This window comes from Nicotiana attenuata, unplaced genomic scaffold (genome assembly GCF_001879085.1).
Source record: "Nicotiana attenuata strain UT unplaced genomic scaffold, NIATTr2, whole genome shotgun sequence".
In the NCBI taxonomy this organism is placed as follows: domain Eukaryota; kingdom Viridiplantae; phylum Streptophyta; class Magnoliopsida; order Solanales; family Solanaceae; genus Nicotiana; species Nicotiana attenuata.
In genome coordinates, this window is record NW_017672048.1 from 126,144 (window position 1) to 148,243 (window position 22,100).

The window sequence follows — 22,100 nt, forward strand, 5'->3', positions numbered from 1 at the left end:
ATAGGGGTATTTTAGGCCCTTTTCCGATTAAGAAATTATTGTACACATAATAACCTTTTACATTATTTACCGTAAAGTTTAACTTTTATACAATGACAGTGCAAGAGTTTAAGTTTGAGGACATTGTAAGGATATTTTACAATTAAGTCAGTTATAAGTACAACAACAACCCAGTAAAATTTCACTAGTGGGGTCTGGGGAGGGTAGTGTATATGCAGACCTTACCCCTACCCCGAAGGAGTAGAGAGGCTGTTTCCGGAAGACCCTCGGCTCAAGAAAACAAAAAGGCAAAAGGAGAGAATATTAGTATCACCACGGAAATCATAGGAAAAATAGGAATATGAAATCTAGAAGAAAGATGCAAAGCAAAAGCGATAGCTAGTAAAGTAAGACACGTCACTTATAAGGTAATTAAAGACAAATCTCTATGATAAGTATTAACAAGTGACCTTTTATAAATATGGTAACTAACTTGCTATCACAAGTTAAACTTCATCAAATTTTATGTTATCTGTGTATATAACTTAAATTCAAGGATAAATACAAAGTTATCATTAATAAAAAGTAGAATTATTAGTACCTTAAAAATAACGCAAGCTACATGTCACAACGGGTTAATTGAAATATATTTATGACATATTACGATAACAAAGATTGCATGGATAAGAAATCTAAATTGCATGATTTTATTGATGATAACAAGTGGATGTAAATGAACGAGAGAAATAAGAAAAAAGAAATCAGAATTTGTCAATATTTTAAGGATTAAAAATGTAATTTTCCCTTAAAACAAATTAATTAGCCTATAAATTTCAATTAAGGAGGTCACTGTCAGCTGTCCAGAACTTAATGACTATGGTTTTTTTTTCCTTCCTCTTTTGTAGGGTAGAGGCTAGCTAGTGGAGTGGTTATCCATCGTCAGCTCCGCTGCATAGAAAAAGGATATAATTCTACTTTAGAAAAACTTTATAGTTATGAAAACAGAGTAACAGATAAGAAAATTAAGAGCCCGTTTGGCCAAGAATTTCTTTTTTTTTTTTCCGAAAATATTGCACTTTTTTCGAAATTAGTGTTGACATAAAATTTTCATTTTTCACTCGAAGATGAATTTCAAAATTTTTTGAAAAATTGAAAAACTCCTAAAAACTGTTTTTCAAAATTTTCAGTCGGATCACTCACAAAAATTTAAAAACAACCCAAAATTATATTCATGTTCAATTACAACTCTAATTCTCAAATGTCATTTTTCGCTTGAAAAAGAAATTCATTTTTTCCGAAATTTTACAATTCGTATGTCCAAACGCCCACTTAGAGTAGATTTGACACCTTTTGCAGTATCCTATTTTGTTAAATCTTTTCCGTGTATGTATGTGTCAACATCTGACTAAGGGAACCTGGTATAAGAATAGATTACTAAGAGGCAATTAGGTCGAGGCCGTACACAAGGATTAGGCGATTAGGCGGAGGTCAAACTGATTAATCGGAGTCGAGGTCGGATGTCCAGGCCGGCAATAACGGCTAGTTTTGTAATAAGATATTTAGAGGAATATTCCATTGAATATTCTTTGTACATGTACTTTAGGTTAGGTGAGGGTATGTCCCATATAAATAGAAAGGTAGAGAGAAGAAGAGGGGCATGTAATAATTTGTATGATAAGAAATCTCTTGAAAAGTTAACTCTTTAGTAAAATACAAACAATGCCTTTCCATAGAGATTCGATTTGTTGTTTATCTCATATGTTTCGCATCAGATCCAAGAAAGCTCCTCATATTCTCATATTCATTTGTCTTACATCATTGTCAGAGAGAGGAATCTTCCACCTCATTCAATATTGGATAAATCGTTTTCTCTATTTACATTTAGTGCCATTTAATGTATTTATTGCTTATCATTACTCGCCACTCATTCATAACCACATCAATATACATAGCATTAAATCGGTTTTAACGCAATCTCACGTTATCCGCACAAACGCGTTTCGGATGTAGAAATTATTATCTTTAACTAGGATTGACCCGTTATCTTCTTATTTAATTAGGTTAACCAAAGGTTTCATACATTTCGGTCAAACAATTTGGCGCCGTCTATGGGGATTTTCTAGTTAAAATTTTAGTTTTTTTCTAGATCTAAAAAAACAACGCAAAAACCCTATACTTCCTTGTGTGCACAAATCTAACATGGTAGGCAACAGAGAGGAAAAGAGAAAAGGGATAGCCGACCTCACCACCAACGCCTTTACACCATCAACGAAGTTAATGAAACAGAGGGCGATAAAAGTTAATACCAAACACCTCTCCCAGCCGAAACAGCTTGCTCCCTCCTCACGGTAGCATCACGACCTTGCTCGGTAAAGGGGACTCTACATCCACAACAGAAGAGGCACCACCGGCAGTGAAAAAGCTACTCGAGGCCAGCAAACAGCAGAGGTTCTAAACAGAAGCTAGGCCGGGATCAAACAATCAAGGCCACAAAACCAACCACCGTTTCAAACTAACAATTGTTCTTTGTTTGAAAATTGAAACAAGTTCAATCTAGGCAACCGCGCAAAAGCAGGTGCAGCCAAAAGAAAAGAAACGTGCAAGGGCTGAAACAACTTTGCAGCAAATAATCAATGCAAAAAGGAAGTTCCCTCCAAGTTCTTTCCTGCATCTTATCAAAAATGAAAAAAGAGAAAAAAGAGATAACAAAAGAATCCCAAAAAAGGATAGTTCAGAATTCCCAATATCAACCCGTTACTTGGTTTAGCCAACATTAGGGCTCCAACCCCTGAGTTGATCGTTTTTCCTTTTAGCCAACATTAGGGCTCCAACACCTGAGTTGAGCGTTTTTCCTTTTATTCAACATTAGGGTTCCAACCCCTAAGTTGAGCGTTTTCCTTTTAGCCAACATTAGGGCTCCAACCCCTGAGTTGAGCGTTTTTCCTTTTAGCCAACATTAGGGCTCCAACCCCTGAGTTGAGCGTTTTTCCCTTTAGCCAACATTAGGTGATAACACAAAGGTTGGGAGATCCAAGAACTTGAAGAAAATAAGTTGATGAAATGCGGAAGTAGTAAAGAAATGCAAGCGGAGCAAGAAAAATAAACTAGATATGTCGAAATTCGAGGAAAGGTCCAAGAACCCCGAGATTATGTTAATCTAGATTTTGACAAGATCCTAATGACAACAAGTTGGTTATGAAACCAATTGCCTTCACTAGAGATAAGCTAATCAAGAACTAGATTCGGATCTTGACTTCTAGTTTGAATAACTTACGACAACAACTAGTAAAAGAAACTAGTCGCCTTCGAAGAATATCAAAAGAAACCAAAGATATCACAAGAAAGAAAATTATCTTACTACCTTAAGCTATGAACTAGTTAGGGTTGCAAGATAAATCTTCAAAGTAAAGTTCACAAAGGTTCAAAAGAACTCACAATAATAATATTAATCTTCAATGATCTTCTACAATGGAAGACAAGCACCCCTTTATATAGTAGTAAAGAAGGAGCTAGTCAAGACTTCAATAAATGAGAATTATATTCCCTAGAAGCATAGAAGACTACCCACACTAAGACCAATGTAGTCAACATACATATAGGCCAATGCAAGTCAACATAGATTAAAACAACTATTAAATATATATTCTAGAAACTATTTTTGGGCTTATTTGGGCTGCTGAAAATTCCTCTCTTTTGGGGCATATTTGGGCCTCATTCCATCTCCTCTTGGACTTTAATTTTGGCCTCAAAATAGTTGTAAGACTTGGCCCAAAGATCCTCCTTGTGCTGGAGCTCTTCTTCTATTATAAAACACTTTTTAATTGCCAATTGAAGCCCATTAAGCTTGTCTTGAAATTTCTTTGTTTGAGACCTTGTCATGGGCCTTCTTGGAGCTTCCAGAGCTTCATCCTTCTCCTTTAATGATGTTGAGCTGCCATGAATGCTATCATTAGGGCTCCAACCCCTGAGTTGAGCATTTTTCCCTTTAGCCAACATTAGGGCTCCAACCCCTGAGTTGAGCGTTTTTCCCTTTAGCCAACATTAGGGCTCCAATCCCTAATTGAGCGTTTTTCCCTTTAGCCAACATTAGGGCTCCAATCCCTGAGTTGAGCATTTTTTCCTTTAGCCAACATTAGGGCTCCCACCCCTGAGTTGAGCGTTTTTCCTTTTAGCCAACATTAGGGCTACAACCCCTGAGTTGAGCGTTTTTCCCTCTAGACAACATTAGGGCTCCAACCTCTGAGTTGAGCTTTTTCCTTTTAGCCAACATTAGGGCTCCAACCCCTGAGTTGAGCGTTTTTCCTTTTAGCCAACATTAGGGCTCCAACCCCTGAGTTGAGCGTTTTCCTTTTAGCCAACATTAGGGCTCCAACCCCTGAGTTGAGCGTTTTTCCTTTTAGCCAACATTAGGGCTCCATCCTCTGAGTTGAGCGTTTTTCCTTTTAGCCAACATTAGGGCTCCAACCTCTGAGTTGAGCGTTTTTCCTTTTAGCTAACATTAGGGATCCAACCCCTAAGTTGAGCGTTTTCCCTTTAGCCAACATTAGGGCCCTAACCCCTGAGTTGAGCGTTTTCCTTTAGCCAACATTAGGGCTCCAACCCCTGAGTTGAGCGTTTTTCCTTTTAGCCAACATTAGGGCTCCAACCCCTGAGTTGAGCGTTTTCCTTTTAGCCAACATTAGGGCTCCAACCCCTGAGTTGAGCGTTTTTCCTTTTAGCCAACATTAGGGCTCCAACCCCTGAGTTGAGCGTTTTCCTTTTAGGCAACATTAGGGCTCCAACCAACATTAGGGCCCCAACCCCTGAGTTGAGCGTTTTTCCTTTAGCCAACATTAGGGCTCCAACCCCTGAGTTGAGCGTTTTTTTAGCCAACATTAGGGCTCCAATCCTGAGTTGAGCTTTTTACCTTTTGCCAACATTAGGGCTCCAATCCCTGAGTTGCGCCTTGTAGAAATAGGTTTCCATTCCCTAATCCGTTTCATCATAGATAAATACAATTCTTGAAAATGAAAAAAAAAAAAGAGAATGAGTTCAGATTTTGTCACAAATAACTCACGAAATTTTCCTACTGAAAACTGGGGCAGAAAAATTTCGTTCGTTTGTTTGTTTTGGTGTCTGAGCAGGTTTGACGTCGAGGCACAGGGATTCAAGATGACCAAAAGAATGAGTCTCAATTCAGAATAAAGAAGAGAATAAAAGAACAAAAAGAAGTGAATTCAAAATGTTGAAGCAAACAGAGGTGCGGATTGCTCAAAACTTGATTGACGTCACAAGCTCCGCCGATCTCGCTTTGACCCAATGCTGAAGAAAGAAACAGCACCTACAACTTGCGAGCATCAAGATTCATATCGGAGTCCACAGCAAAATCAGCTAAGACTCAAGATCAAGCTTCAAGAGAATTATAGATAGGAATCTTGTAACTCATAGTTGATAGGCATAGCTAGCTTAGCTTTGATTTTCCTTTTTGGTGTAATAAGGAGGTCAGCAAGCAGTAGCAGCAACAGCAGTGAAATCACAGCTCCTAGTAGTCCTAGCTACCAAAACTTCCAGAACTAGACTGACCTGATTCCTTTATAGCCAAGGATATGTAGGCAACCTCTGAAGCAGGGTTCGGTCAGACGTTTTTCAAAAATGCTTCTCATGGAGTGCCAAGCAGGCAAAAATCTCTCATGATTGCTCATTTATCTTTGCCCGAAAACCCTTCGTGTCTCCGAGCAAAGAGGGGCAGCTGTGAGCACGTGATTTTTGCCTCGCTTGAATTATTCCTATAGAATTGTTAAATTTAGGATTTTTCTTTTATTATTTTAATTTTAGTGAATTAATTGCATGATTTTGTGTTTGTTTGCATTTTGTGTGCATTTTTAGTTGATATAATTCATAAAAAATACAAAAATATAGTACATTTGCATTTAGGACTCAAGTTTATATTTTAGTTTTATTGGTCAATTAACATCACAAAAATAGAAGAAAATAACAAAAAATGGTTCTTTTTGCATTTTTACTTTTAATTCTCAAGTTGGTTTTAGTTTGTTCGAAATTAGGAGCTAATTTTTGAAATTAATTAGTTTAATTCTAGAGTTAAATTCAGGTCTTTGTTCATTTTAATTTTTGTAAAAATCAAGAGAAAAATAAATAAAAGAAAATGAAAAAAAAATATTCAAAAGAATTAGAGAGGGGCTTGTTTATTATTGGGCCAGTCTTCAAATAAAGCACCAGCCCAAGCCAACCCTCCCCAAATCCGGTCAAATTCAGGCCCAAATCACGCCCCATACCAGATCCAAATGCCCTAGCCCTCAGACCATTGAAACGACGTAGTATAGGGGTGTTACTACGTCGTTTCATGTTCTCTAAATGACGAATAAATCCTGGCCCTCCATCCATCATAATCCAACGGCCTTGATTTCATCTTAAGTTTTAATAAAAGTGTCTGAAAAATTGTAGAAACCCTAAAGACCAAACCTCTCTTCCTCGTACCTTAGCTCCACCACCGCCCTCCGCCGTCCGCCACCGCCGGAAATCGCCTACGGCGGCGGCGAAACTCCAAATAACCCCAAATTTTCACCATAGCTCCGTCTTCATCTCCCCAATCCTAGCCAATCTCTTCGAATATCACATCGAAAACTCGGACCAAAACACTAACTCGTCCAAATCTTACCAAAATCACACCACGGACTCTCCTTACCCTCCTCTTCTCGAACCCCTAACTGGATTCTTTCAAAAATCGTTAGAGCTGCTCGAATTTTAAATCAAAGAAGCGGTTGAACCCTAGAAGTTCAAATCGCCCGATTTCTGTCCAAGTTCTTGAGACTGGTCTTGGATTTAAGCCTCGAAACAATGCTTTCATTGTTCTTTGTGAAGAACAAGTGGTTAACATTGTTTTGAGGCCCGAATCGAAATCCAGTTTTCGTTCAAATTTCACATAGGTAATTTTTCTTTTCTTTCTTTTGCTATTCTTTGTTTTAAAATTGATTTTCTGTTAATCCGTTCTTCATTATGTTATAGTTCTTTAATGTTATTTTCTGATTAGTTTAGTTTGAAAGCTCGATTAGTATTTCTGCCTATTCTTGGATTGTCATTACTTGCCACTGTTTGATTTTCTCTTTTCATACTGTTTTGGTTTTAGTCTAGTTCATTTCTTAGTTTTTGTTTGAATGGTAATAATAGTTTTAAATCTGTAGTTTAGTAGTTAATTTAGATTCAAGAGTTTTGTTTCATTTAAATTTGGTTTCAGCTGATTGATTTTCAGAAGTGCTAGTGTAACCATGGTTAGTTTAGAAAGGTTAGGTTTAGTTGACATATGATTGGTAATTTTAGAATGAATGAAAGGGTAGTGTGGGTAGTTTACATAAGGAATCTTTTAGTAACTAAAAATAGAATTCCCTAGAAGCTTCTAGATAGGGTTTTAATTTGAATTTCAGAAGTCTAATAGTCTAACTTGGGCAACAAGCCAAAACCTTAAGGACTAATCAGCTAAAACTGAAAAATAAAAGAGGGACCTAGGGGGCAAAGTATAATTCTGCAGGCAGCCCTAGTTTTGCCTATAAAAAGGCATGCCATTGCCTTATTGAAGGGGTAAAAAAAAAATCGAAAAAAAATCCCCAAAAATTTTTAGAAGTTTGGAAAGATCTGAAAATTTGAATTTCAAAATTCAAAAACCCAAATTTGAAATCTGAAGAGTGTGAAAATCCTCCTAGATCTGAAACCTTCAAAAAACCAAAAAAAAAAAAAATAAGTCTAAAACTACCAAAAATACTATTCTATTAAAGTTCTTCTTAAGATAATTTCTGTGTTTGAATAGGTAAAAAAAATGATTTTAATAGTCCTGTTTCAGTAGTTGTGATTTTCAGAAGCTCCTGAGGTCATTGCTGGGTTTATTAGAGGTCATTTGAGCTGGTTTTGGGTGTTCACTTGTGTTGTTCATTGGAAATTAACTGCTAGTCGGTTGAGATGTCATTTCTGGGTTAAAATTAGTGCAAAGCTGCTGCTGTTTTGTGCTGAATTTACTGTTGTTGTGCTACTGCCTAGCTGACCTTCACCTTCTCTTATTTTGTTCCAATTTCCAGGTATTTGTCTAACCTTCAATGGCCAAAGCTAAGGAGACTTGTAATTGAAGTTGCATTTGAATGAAAAGTTGTTCCGAATTTTCTTACACTGTTTTGAACCCCTGTTTATTCATTTGATATTGTAATGAGTAGTGTAGCTTTATACGTTCATGCAATCTCCTGATTTATGCCTTAAAAGTCTTATATTATTCAAATAGCCAATAGTGTAACTGACCAGGGACTCGAATTTGATATTGTACAAACCTTTGTTTGTAATTAAGTTGGGACTGTGAGGAGAATAGCTTGAATATGACTTAGTTGGGCTAAGAATAGTTGGATTCAATGGTTTAAATTCCATATTAGCTTCTTAAAATTGCTGCAATTGGTTTTAGTTGTTGTAAAACACTTTAATTAGTTTGAATTGGGATCATGAACCGTATTAGTTGTTTATTTAGAATGCTTAGTTATGTCAAAATACCACAATTGTTTTAAATTGGATCATGACTAGTGTGTGCAGCTTAGTAGTCTAAAATTGTTAGTCATTTCTAAATTGTTTTAGGTACTTTCATCTGATCACGTTTGGTCACTGTAATTATTGCAAATCATTTTAACTTTTGAAGCATATTGATGCTGGTTTGATTTCGAACCTAAAAGAAATTGGATAAAATCCAAAGCCATCTTTCATACAGTAGGCCACCCCGCCACTAAAAATGGGCCTATTAAGAAGCCCAAGTAATTTGAATTAGTTCATGGGTGCTGAGTGATGGGTTGGAATTTGATTTCTAAGTTCCAATTTATGGCCTGCCTTCTATTTGGGCTCGGGCAGAAGCCCACGACTGGCAATTCCTTATAAAAGACCCTGGCCGAATTTTTATTTTTGGGGCCTTTCAAGCTAGGTAGCGAATTTAAATTAAGAGGTTGTCCTGTTGTTTAAGTTCGGACTTGAACTTGGGGCCCGAATTTTATAGTGATAATTAATTAGGTCTTTAGAGACATTACTTAATAGAAAACCCTAGCTACTTTAGGTTGGCCTTTAAAATAAAATGAGGTGCGCCGCGCCAAACAAAAATTCATAAATCGCGTGGCCCTCTTTAAATACTCATATACTTAGAATTCGGGACGTTCCTTTTAGCGAATTTTCATGGCCTCCCGCAAAGTTAATAACATGTTAGTCACTTTAGGCGCGTTCTTTAATAATTTTACCTTCCTACATTCGGGTGTGCATTTCATGCGACCCAAATCCAAATCCCAAAACGTTGAATAAAATATGTCGAGGATCCGGGTGCATTTCATGTGACGTGATCCAAAAGCATGTTTTAAACGACGTTCAATTTCCTAAAAATTTTATTATTAATTAAAAGCGATAAATAATTCTAAAATTGCACTATAGGATGATATGTATAAAAATCAGATGCTTAGCCAATTATAATAGTTTAAGCGACCGTGCTAGAACCACAGGATCCGGGGGTGCCTAACACCTTCCCTCGGGTCAACAGAATTCCTTATTCAGAACTTCTGGTTCGCAGACTCCACTCGGGAAGTCGAAATTTCCTCGATTTGGGATTCAAGATAAACCGGTGACTTGGGACACCAAAAGCCAAACCTATCCCAAGTGGCGACTCTAAATAAATAAATAATCCCATTTCGAATAATGTCACTTTAAATGGAAAAACTCCCTTATACATTATCCTTCGGGGTAAGTGTGTAAAAAAGGAGGTGTGACAATGACAACGGGAGAGATCTAGTGGGACCCCGACCTAATCGGAAAAGATATCAGCCTTACGTCAGAGGCGCCCTCATGCCGCCTCCACGCCACAACGAAGGCCCATCCAGGACATGAATGGGAACCCACCAAAGTGAGAGAGGTATGCCCTCTTTATTATCTACTCACAATTTCTGTGTTTCCCCCTCAGAAAAATTCTACGCACTGGAGAAGCTCGGCCCAAAAGTGAAGTGGCCGCAGAAGATAAGATCTGACCCGAGCACCAGAAAGTCAAATGCCCTCTGCGAATTCCACCAGGGGCCATAAAGCCGATCACTGTATCATCCTAAGACAGGAGGTCGTGAATATGCTTCACCAAGGGCACTTGAAAGAGCTGATGAGCGACCGGGGGAGAGATAACTTCGCCCTGAGGACATGAACAGCACCAGGGAACACCCAAACCACCTTCCCCAGCTCGAACCATTCAAATGATCATCAGAAGGGGCGACGACGCGTTAATCAACAACGTGAATTTCACCACCACCCAAAAACTCAGATGGTCAATCACTCATGAACGGTATGACGAACTTGAAGTAAGTATTATCTTCGATAAGTCGGATACCCACAGTTTGGTTTTTCCTCACTATGACTCTCTTTTCATTACTTTACGCATCTTAGATATTGATGTAAAACATATTATGGTTGATGATGGGAGCGGCACGTGCATAATTCACCCTCGAGTTCTCGCACAAATGAAGCTTGAGGATAGGATAGTGCCACACTGCATCACACTGACGGGTTTTAATAATGCAGTTGAGCGAACATCCAGAGAAATCACACTGCCCATCCTGGCTGACGGTGTCACTTTGGAGACCACATTCCACATCATGGACTAGGATATGGCATACAAAGCCATCGTAGGTCGACCTTGGATACACGCCATGAAAGCCGTCCCCTCCAGCTTATATCAAGTCATCAAATTTTCTACCCCTAGGGAGTATTCAGCATCGAGGACAGAATTGCACTGCCTGAGAATGCTACCGGATTTCCTAAGACTGCACATACACCCAACGACTGAAGGGCAAAGCCGAGGAGGCATAACAATTAATGAGGTCGGGGCCAGATGGTGATGAAGGGAAAGACGTTATTAGAGACCCCAAAATCATAGAAGCCACGGGGTCAAATGTAGAGGATCTCGACCCCGTCCAACTCGATGATAACGACCACAGCAAGAAAGCTTTCATCGGCCACAAACTCCAAGAACCAGGTAAATTCCGCCAATTCTTAAAAAATAACGTAGACTTGTTTGCTTTTTCCCATGCAAACATGCCGGGCATCCCAAAGGATATGGCAACACATAAATTGAATGTCGACCCATTCCACCACCCAGTGCGGCAAGTTAGAAGAAAATCCAATGCCGCAATAAATGATATTGTCCGCGAGGAGGTGGAAAAATTGCTTGAGAATTGATCCATCATAGAGTCAAAATATCCCTAATGGGTCGCCAACGTGGTCATGGTAAAAAAGAAAAACGGGAACTGGCGGGTATGCGTAGACTTCACATATCTGAACAAAGCATGCCTCGAAAGACTCATTCCTACTACCCCATATCGACCAACTCATCGACGCAATGGCCGGGCACGAGCTATTAAGTTTCCTAGAAGCCTATTCGGGTTACAACCAGATCCTTATGGAGGAAGAAGATCAGGAAAAAACCACTTTCATCACCCACCAAGGGACGTACTGCTAAAGGGTTATGCCGTTCGGGTTGAAAAACGCACGGGCGACATATCAGAGGCTGGTGACCAAAATGTTCAAAGATCAAGTTGGCAAAACCATGGAAGTATATAGACGACATGTTGGTCAAATCGAAAAGAATGGAAGACCACATCGACCACTTGAGAGAAGCCTTTGATATACTCAAGAGGTACGACATGAAATTGAACCCCGAGAAATGTGCCTTCGGTGACCTCGGGAAAGTTCCTCGGTTTCTTAGTATTGCAACGAGGCACCGAGGTCAACCCCGACCAAATCAAGGTTATAGAAGGAATACCAAAGAACTTGACCAGCAAGAAGCAGGTGCAGAAGCTGACCGGTCGTATAGCTGCCCTGTCAAGATTCATCTCACGATCCTCTGATAGGTGCCACAAATTTTTTGGCATACTTAAAAAGTACAACGGACTCCACTGGAATTCTGAGTGCGTCGACGCGTTAAAAGAACTAAAGGCGTACCTGTCTTCGCCCCCATTGCTTGCTAAGGCGGAGCCCGGAGAACGTCTCCTCATCTACCTGGCCGTGTCCAATGTTGCGGTAAGTGTAGTCCTGGTCTGAGAAAATAAAGGTACAGAGTCTCCAATCTACTATATTATCAAAACTTTGGTCGACGCTGAACAAGGTACCCCCACCTCGAGAAGCTAGCCCTAGCCTTGGCCGTAGCTTCACGAAAGCTTAGACCATATTCCAATGCCACCCCATCTCACTGGTCACGACCTTTCCTCTAAGGAGCATCCTACACAAACCCGAGTTGTCGGGTAGGTTGGCCAAATGGGCCATAGAACTGAGCGAGCACGATATAACCTATCAGCCACGAACGGCGATAAAGTCGCAAGTACTTGCCTACTTCGTCGCCGACTTCAGTGCAAAAATAATGCCCAAAGTCAAAGGGAAGCCGCGAGTACTTCCCTCAAAATACACGACCTATGGATTCTGTACACCGATGGCGCTTCTAACGCGACAGGATCTAGACTGGGACTCGTGCTTGAGGTCCCAACAGGCGAAACAATTCGCCAGTCCATATGGTGCCCTGATATGACTAATAATGAGGCCGAGTATGAGGTAGTGATTGTAGGATTAAAATTGGCACTCAAGTACGGAGCACGACAAGTAGTCCTACGATGCGACTCGCAACTCGTCGTCAATCAAGTCACAAGGACTTTCCAAATCAAGGAACAAAGGCTATAGAAATGCCAGGCCAAAATCTGCAAACTGTTACCCTAGTTCGACGAATGTCAGCTCGATCAAATACCTCGAGCGCAGAACATTGAAGCGGGCGATCTCCGCCAAACTGGCGGCGGCCACTAAAAGCATGATCGGAGAAGGGAACATGGTTACTCTCCTCCACTCGTCGATCGACCAAATTGAGGTACACACTATTAACCTAACTTGGGACTGGCGCAATCGTATTGTCGCATACCTGTAGGACGGCGTTCTTTGCAAGCAGCCAGGTACAACGTCATCAATAACGACATGTACAAATGGTCGTATGGCGTCCCTCTAGCAAAGTGCTTAGGACCAAACCAGACACGGCGCTTCCTAGAAGAAGTCCACGAAGGTCACTGCGGGGCTCACACCGACAATCGAGCCCTAGTCAGATGCCTCATACGAGCAGGCTACTACTAGCCCACAATGAAAAAGGAAGCCGCCGACTTCATGAAAAAATGCGAACAATGCCAAAGATACGCCCCCATGATCCATCAAGCAGGCGAGCACCTCCACTCCGTCACCTCGCCTTGGCATTTCATCAAATGGGGGATGGACATCGTCGGCCCCCTCCTAGCAGGACGAGGTAATGTACGGTTTCTTTTAGTTTTAACTGACTATTTTTCAAAGTGGGTGGAAGCAGGTGCATTCGCCTAAATATGCGGCAAGAAGTGATCACATTCATATAGAGGAATATCATATGCCGCTTTGGCATCCCCAAAGAAATCAGCTGTGACAACGGGCCCCAATTTACTAGGAAAAAGATCGTTGAATTCTTTGAAAAATGGCACATCAAAAGAATACTCTCCATGCCATATCATCCAGCGGGCAACGGTCAGGCGGAGTCCTCCAACAAGTCAATATTGTACATCAGGAAGAAGAAGCTCGAGAATGCCAAGGGACTGTGGCCGGAATTGTAGCCGAAAGTGCTATAGGCATACCGTACAATGCCAAAAACGAGCACAAGAGAAACACCATACTCGCTAATCTATGGTACTGATGCAGTAATATCGGTCGAGGTCGGAGAGCCAAGTCTGAGGTACTCACACGAAAGCGGGCCAACTAATGACAAGAGCAGGAGGCAAGACCTTGATGAGGTCGAAGAACGAAGAGACATGGCTTACATAAGGATGGTTGCTCAGAAACAACAGGCAGAGCGATACTACAACAAAAAAGCCAAGGTCAGACCGCTCAAAGTAGGAGACTACGTACTCAAAGACAAAACACAGACGAGTAAAGACCCACGAGAAAGAAAGCTAGGTACTAGTTGGGACAACCCGTACAAAATTACGGTGGCAGCAAGCAAAAGGTCGTTCCAACTGGAAACGATGGAAGGGAAACTACCGCCAAACAACTGGAACATTGCTCACCTCAAGTACTTTAACTTCTAAGGAAAATATTCTTCGAGTCGTACTCTTTTTCCCTCACCTGAGTTTTGTCCCAATAGGGTTTTCTCGGGAAGGTTTTTAACGAGGCGACGAGGAGAACGTTTTAAGTTAAATACGTTGAAGGTGCAGACCAATATGTTCTTGCCCGACCTCTCAATACTTCTCCAGGTCGCCCAATGAAGGGACTAGATAGATTGGGACTGGAATGCCAGCCTGAAAAATTAGACTGGGACTGGAATGCCGGTCTGGAAAACGTGTAGACTTCTCCAATGTATATATGTAAGATAAGAATACAAAACACATGATGTCCTCCTGTCTCCACCAAGTTAACTCCGCACCAACCAATGCACTTACATTCGACCTCGTTCGAATTAATTAAAGTGACATTCGACCTTGCTCGAATTAACTTACATTCGACTTTGCTCAAATTAATTAAAGTGATATTCGGCCCCGCTCTAATTAACTCACATTCAACCTTGCTCGAATTAATTAAAGTGATATTCGACCTCCCTCGAATTAACTTACATTCATCCTTGTTCGAATTAATTAAAGTGACATTCGACCTTGCTCGAATTAACTCACATTCAACCTCGTTCGAATTAATTACGAGTAACATTCGACCTCGCTCGAATAATCGCACATCGACCTCGTTCGAATTAGTAAAAAACTATATTTGACCACACTCGAATCCAACTCATACTCAGCCTGACTTGAGTTCGATTTACATGTTAACTTTGTTTGAGTTAATTATGACGACATGGGACTTCACCCAGATTCAATCAAAGATATACTCGACCATGTTCGAGATAGCACATACCGACATAATTATTCTAAAAGCAACCATTTGAAGAAAACTGTTCGAAGAAAAATAAAAAAGTCAATAATGTACAGCAAAGGGTATAATCATTCCATTCCAAAAAGTATCTTACAAAGGGCCAGAAAGACGCCCACAAAAAAAGAGAACAAAAAACTAAGTACAAAGTACTACTCCACGCTGTCTCCACCGACATTGTCGTCTCCTTCACCACCCATCCCAATAGCGCTGTCTCCACCATCGCCTTGAGGATGTTCATCTTCGTACCAGGCATCCTGCTCAAGCTCGTCCAATTCTTCCTCCTCCTCACTGTCGCCGGCCCTCGGAGTAGCTGGTTCATAATGTCACGACCCAATTCCCATCCGGTCGTGATGGCGCCTCTCGTGAAGACAAGGCCAGCCAACAGAACAATCAACACTGCTTTTGACAATTTCTTAGCACAACAGGTTTAAACCATAGATACTGATTAATCATAAGTGCGGAAATAAACGTAACATAACGGGAAAAAACCATCCCAAACTCAGCCCGATGATCGGGGTGTCACAAGTCACGAGCTACTACAGAGTTGGTAAAAATACTACAAGTCTGGAAATATAGTCTGAAGATGAATAAAATATGCAGAAGATAAGGAAGAAAACGGGGCTGTGGACATCGACAGCTACCTCGTCTCTCCTAGTCCGCCTGGTCTGGAAGGAGATCAGCGCTCAGGTACGAACTCAGTTGTGCCTGTCTCTACACACATGGTGCAGGAAGTAATATGAGTACTCCGACCCAGTGAGTAATAAAATTAAATAACGACTGAGAACATAAAATCCCACAAGGGAACAAATAATGCTATCTCAAGCAGCAACATCAGATAAACAGTAGAAACCAGTGAAATATAGGAAGAAAATCTCTTTGAAAACAATTAATAAAACAAGTATGCTCAAGTATGGTCAGCCATTATTACCTGACCGGTCAGCCATTGTTACCTGACTAAACGCGTATTACAGTGCCATTGTTACCACTGGTCAGTCATTGTTACCTGACCAAACGCGTATAACAGTGTCATTGTTACCACTGTTCAATATTTAATCACTCTAGATGGGTACCCGCGCTCACTGTGGGTGTGCAGACTCCGGAGGGGCTCCTACAGCCCAAGCGCTATCAACAAGGCCTGAAAGCCTGAACAGTATCAATACGAGGCCTGAAAGCCTCCTCACCTCACTCATCATGCCCTCACATAAGGCCCTCGGCCTCAATCAGTCCAGAAATAGTCAACAGCCCCTCGGGCAACAGTAAAGCAATGATACTCAGCTCAAACAATAGTTCAAATATCAGTTTAAAACTCCAAGTTTGAGTAAATATGGCCGAGTTCAAGAAAACAGTGTAAATCACATGGACTGAGTTCAAATAATATTTCAAACAGTGAGGAAAACAGTGATGATAGTTCATAAAGAGTTCAAACAGTCGGCAATAAGCCCCAAATATGGCAATAAGCCCAAATCATAGTGAAAACAACAAGTCATTGCTAATACGCGGTAAAATATCATCCGGACTGGACCAAGTCACAGTCCCCAATAGTAAATGACCCCGCGCTCGTCATGGAACGCGTGTCTCATCTCAACATAGCACCAAGTTGTGCAAATCCGGGGTTTCAAACCCTCAGAACATCATTTAAAATCATTACTCACCTCTAGCCGGTCAAAGTCTAGCTCGCTATGCCTTTTCCCCTCGAATCGCCCTCCTCGCGCGTCGAATCTGATCAAGACCACAAGAAATACATCACAATAGGCTAATGGGTCATAACCCAATCGAAAGACTCGAAAAATATCAAAAATCACGAAGTTGGCAAAACCCGAGCCCCGGGCCCACTTCTCGAAAAATTACAAAATTTACATCTCCGGATTCCTCGTCTCGCCACGAGTCTGTACATATCAAAATCATCAAAATCGGGGTCCATTTGACCCCTCAAATCCCTATTTTAAACTCTCTTAAATTCAAGCCCTAAACCACCATTTTTGACCTTTGATTCCTTGATTATTCAGTCCAAATTCATGTTTATACACCATAAAATCAAGCTCTAAGTCCAAGAGTTCATACCTGATAATAGCCCTCGAATCCCTCTTCAAAATCGCCTCAAAGCTCTCAAGGTTCGGAGTCCAAAATGCTACTCTTTCAAAAATTCGCGAGGAAGATGTTTTCACTTAACCTGCCAGTTATTTCGCTTCTGCGGACTAATTCCCGCTTTTGCGCCTTCCGCTTATGCGGTCAACGTCCGCTCCTGCGGACCTTTCACTTAAGGCGACTTTCCGCTTCTGCGGTCCAACTTCGCATCTACGGGACCGCTTAAGCGACCCAATGTCCCGCTTCTGCGGAACCTGACCTGGGATCCTATTTCCGCTCCTGCGAGGCCTAGCTCGCTTCTGCGAGACCGCATCTGTGATCTCCTTTCCGCAGATGCGGAAACACCTGCTGCAACCAAAAACCTGCAATTTTCCAACTTCAAATTTCTTCCGTTAGCCACCCTAAATCACCCCCGAGGCCCCCGGGACCTCAACCAAAGTTACCAACACATCTTAAAACATTATTCAAACTTGTTCCAATCCTCAAAACACGTCTAACAACGCTAAAACCATTAAATCACATCGAATTCAAGCCTAAGTTTCTTCAAAACTTCCGCAATACGCATTCGATCAAAACTCGACCCAAAACATCTCCGAATGACCTGAAATTTTGCACACACATCCAAAATCACCTAACGGAGCTACAGAAACTCTCGGAATTTCCATTCCGACCCTCGGATCAAAATCTCACCTACCAACCGAAATTTGCCAAAAAACTAACTTCGCCAATTCAAGCCTAATTCTACACCGGACCTCCAAAACCAATTCCGATCACGCTCTTAAGTCACAAATCATCCCCCGAAGCTAACCGAATCTCCGGAAATCACATCCGAGCCCTCTAACCAACTAGTCAACTTCTGGTTGACTTTTCCAAAACAAGCTTTCCTTAGAGAGACTAAATGTCTCATCTCCTACCAAGACCAAACCAATCCGACTCGATTACCCCAACTACCGATAATGAAGCATAGAGAAACATAATATGGGAAAAACAGGGCGGTAACTCATGTGACGACGGGCCGGGTCATCACACATAACCACAAGCAATCCTAGACGCACACGCCTTGACACGAGCATCTTCAAAATCGGCCTCAGGAACCTTTCCCGCCGTCATCAAATTCTTGAGAATGTCCAGCTGAGCCTCGGCGTGGATCCACATCTCATATAAGTGCTGCAGAACATCGGAAAACGCAGAAGTATAGGAGGAGGACAACCGCGCCAGCAGATGCGCCTTCTCGGCCTCAAGAGTAGCGACTTGGTCACTAAGGCTTGAAACCTCTCTCTTGAGTCCACCAATCCGCTCATCAACCCGTGCCTCTCTGAGCATGGCCGTTTTTGCTTCGCTCGCCCGTTCAGATCTAAGGACGCGGATGACCTCCTCCAATGCTGCTACCCTCACCAAAGTCATCGTCCTGGCTTCCTCGGCCCTCTCCAGCTCTACCGTTTTCTCAGTCAACTCGTCACTTAGGTCATTGGCTCTGATCGAACTCTGCTCAAGCTCAGCCTGCAGGGATGCTACTTGAGATTGAAGATCGACGCACTCGATCGCAACCCCTTGCTCACCTCGAGCTCGTCATCCTTGGCCTTAAGATCTCCCTCAAGCTCGCTACATCTTTCGACTCTCACGAGTTCATCGTCCTTCTCCTTCAGCTCGTCCCTAAGAGACTGGAATTTACCATCCGCGCTGAATCGGCGGCACAACTCACGATGCTTGGCACGGTACTCTTTATACTTGGACTCCACCTCTTGAACAAAGCCCTCTTCTTCTCTTCACGACAGGCGCATTCAATCTCCAAAATGAGGGTCCGATGAACAGGCAAAAAAGCAATCAGCAGACAAACGTTGAAAAAGAAAAGAGAAAAAGGTACACTTACCCTCAAAGCCAATCTAGATATGCCTAATGACAGGTCGGCATCCTTGAATGTCTATAAGGTCCTGTTCTCGGCGCCAGTGTAAAGGGGAAGCAAAGAAGGAACTACGCTCTCCATGTTCGTCAACAGGTTGTAGTCTAAGGGAATGACGATAGCACGAGCAGATCCCTCCGTTCTCACCTCTACCCGAGTCAACCCCTCATCTAACATCCATACCTCTTCGGGGTCGATGTTGGAACCAGACTCGTCGCCATCCACGACCACATTTTTCCCCCTCTCTTCGGCAGACGAAGGTGCGCCGACCCGCTATGACATTGACGGGTCACTCCTCGGAATGACCTCAGCTGCCTCAGATCGCCTTCCTACTTCCACGAAGACCCCTAGCAAGGAAGCAATCTCCACATTTGAAGGGGACGCTGTCTCTGCAACCGAAGCCACGCCGCTCTTCGGTGCGGCCATGGCCTGATCGGGAATGCCCCCCTGCTTCCTAATCGCCCTGCGACAACTTGTCCACTAAGTGCAATATTGGAGAAGTCAAAGTCTCCGCAGGTGGGGCAGTTGCCCGACGGCTAGGCCTACGCGGGGCCGGGGCCTGAGAAGAAACAACAACCTAAACGGAGTCGCCTACAGTCGCAGCGAGGAGAGACCAGATCGAGGCACCCGACTGACGAAATGCGAGAGTAGGAGCCCTCGCCCCGCTCGGAGCCCTCCTACCTATCAACAAAAAAAGACAAGTAAAAAAAACGGTATGGAGGTCAAAGCAACTAAGATTGAAACAAGTTGACTCACCTGTCGAAGAAGGCTTACGTCCAAACTTCTTGTTAAGCTGCAACTACTCACGGATCCCCACCGTGTGAGGTAAAATTTGGCTCACCCAGTCGCGAGGCGACCAATAAAGGAGGGTCCTTCTCGGCTGCATACAAAAAAAGGGGGGAATAACGATTAAGTCACAGAAGAGAAACAACAAACAGCCAGTTAGCAAAAATACTTACGAGCAAAGTTTCACTCTTTGGGAAATCCATTGGGGTTCGACACCACATGCTCTGTCCTAACGTAGAAGAAATTAACCCAAAAATGATGATTTGTCTTCTCGTCCATCTTCACCACCAATCCCTTGGTCCCGCGGTGGCAAAGGTGTATCATCGTACCCCTGTGAAAGCTTGGGGAGAAAAGGTAAAGCAGATGGCGGAGGGAGATCTCGCGGTTGGCAAGCTCCGCGTACTTAATCAGCATAAGAAAAAGTTTATAGATATATGGGGAGAGCTAGGCCGGACAGACGCCATAATAGCTGCAGAAATCCTCCGCCAATGAAGGAAGAGGAAGCGAATAACCTGCAATGAACGGATACGCGTAAAATGTGCAGTATCCAGGGCGATGAATTTGCACCACATCGTCTCCAACCAGGATAAGGTCAATATGGTCTGGGATTCGTTATTTGGCCGTAAATTCAACAAAGGCCGTCGCATCCATCTCGGAGATAACAGGCTCAGGATCATCTTCAGGCTGCTTCGAGAAGTCCGACCTGGCCCTCTCTGAGCATGGAATTATTACATCCACGGTGGGGAAACTCTCGTCTTCTGCAACAATGGCTTCTCCTTCATCGTGAGAAGGCATGCCCACAGTCAATGGAACCGTGTCAGAAATTCTCTCAAAGTTAGAAGATGCACTAGCCATTTTTGGTCGCGTATATGGGGAGGAATTGCAAATACGAAAGGGATGGTAATAACAGAGAATGCTAAAAGAAAAGAGAAATAAGGATGCAACAATTTTGAGGAGAAGAAGGGAAAACTTGAAGATTCAAATGCTTAGAAATGCAGCAAATCAAATGGGGAGTTCCCACCCCTATTTATAAGTATACTGCCACCCCAATCGAGAAGGACAAACGCCGCCACATTAATTTCGAAACGTAAGGAGCGCGGGAAATGACGTAACGTATCAGGAACATGCCCCATAATGACGCATGATCAAATGATGTTATTTCAAACTGACGTAACGGTCGGATGTGGCTCTCGAAGTGCCACGTCGTCACCTCGCCATAAAAACGTTACAACTCGACCTACGCACCCAGATTTCTCAAGTTGCAACTAGCGAAGTCCGCCCATCGAGCTCGTCCAAGAACAACCTCGACAGGTGGAGGGACTAACTGTACGGGTCAAAATCTGACTAAGGGGACCTGGCATAAGAATAGATTACTAAGAGGCGATTAGACCAAGGTCGTACACAGGATTAGGCGAATAGGCCGAGGTCGCACTAATTAATCGAGGCCGAGGTAGGATGTCCAGGCCGGCAATAACGGCTAGTTTTGTAATAAGATATTTAGGAGAATATTTCATTGAATATTCTCTGTACCTTTACTTTAGGTTAGGTAAGGGGTATGTCCCACATAAATAGAATGGTAGAGAGAAGAACATGGGCATGTAATATTCTATATGATTAGAATTCTCTTGAAAAATTGACTCTTTAGTAAAATACAAACATTGTCTTTCCATAGAGATTCGATTTGTTGTTTATCCCATATTTCTCGCATCAGATTCGAGAAAGCTCCTTATATTCTCATATTCATTTGTCTTACATCATTGTAAGGGAGAGGAATCATCCACCTCATTCAATATTGGGTAATCTTTTTCTCTATTTACATTTAGCTACATTTAATGTATTTATTGCTTATCATTACTCTCCACTCATTCATAACCACATCATTTAATATACATAGCATTAAATCGATTTTAATGCAATCCCACATTATCTGCACAAACGCATTTCGGATCTAGAAATTATTATCTTTAACTAGGATTTACCCGTTATTTTCTTATTTAATTAGTTTAACTAAAGGTTTCATACATTTTGGTCAAACAGTGTATTGTGTACCATTAGAGTAGATTTAATTTGATATTAACATATGTAGCTGAAGTTCGGCTAGTCAATTACTCCCTCCAGTTCACAATAAGTGACCAATTTACTTTTAGCACGCCCATTAAGAAAATACTAAATTCTATAAAAAAAATACCTACTATGACTAAACTACCCCTAATTAAACATTTAATGTGAGGAGTAAGAAAACTTTTTAGGGATATGTACATAGGGGTTATTTTGTAAAAACAAATTGAATTTTTTCTTGATTACATAACTGGACACTTATTTTGAACGAAAATGAAAAAGCAAATTGGTCACTTATTGTGAACTGGAGGGTGTAATTATTTATAATGTTAGTGATAAAACTGCT

The 22,100-nt window shown here is 41.8% G+C and overlaps 1 protein-coding gene across 1 annotated transcript; it reads right to left on the bottom strand.

The window, feature by feature from the left end:
• Nucleotides 1–15,074: 15,074 nt before the first annotated feature.
• Nucleotides 15,075–19,336, bottom strand: LOC109211527 (BICD family-like cargo adapter 1). The gene is made up of 4 exons (XM_019375067.1): nt 19,191–19,336; nt 18,570–18,774; nt 18,066–18,510; nt 15,075–15,235 (listed from the first exon to the last, which is right to left on the bottom strand). Exons 1-4 carry the CDS (start codon nt 19,334–19,336, stop codon nt 15,075–15,077), a joined length of 957 nt encoding a protein of 318 aa, XP_019230612.1.
• Between the last annotated feature and the right edge of the window lie 2,764 nt (nt 19,337–22,100).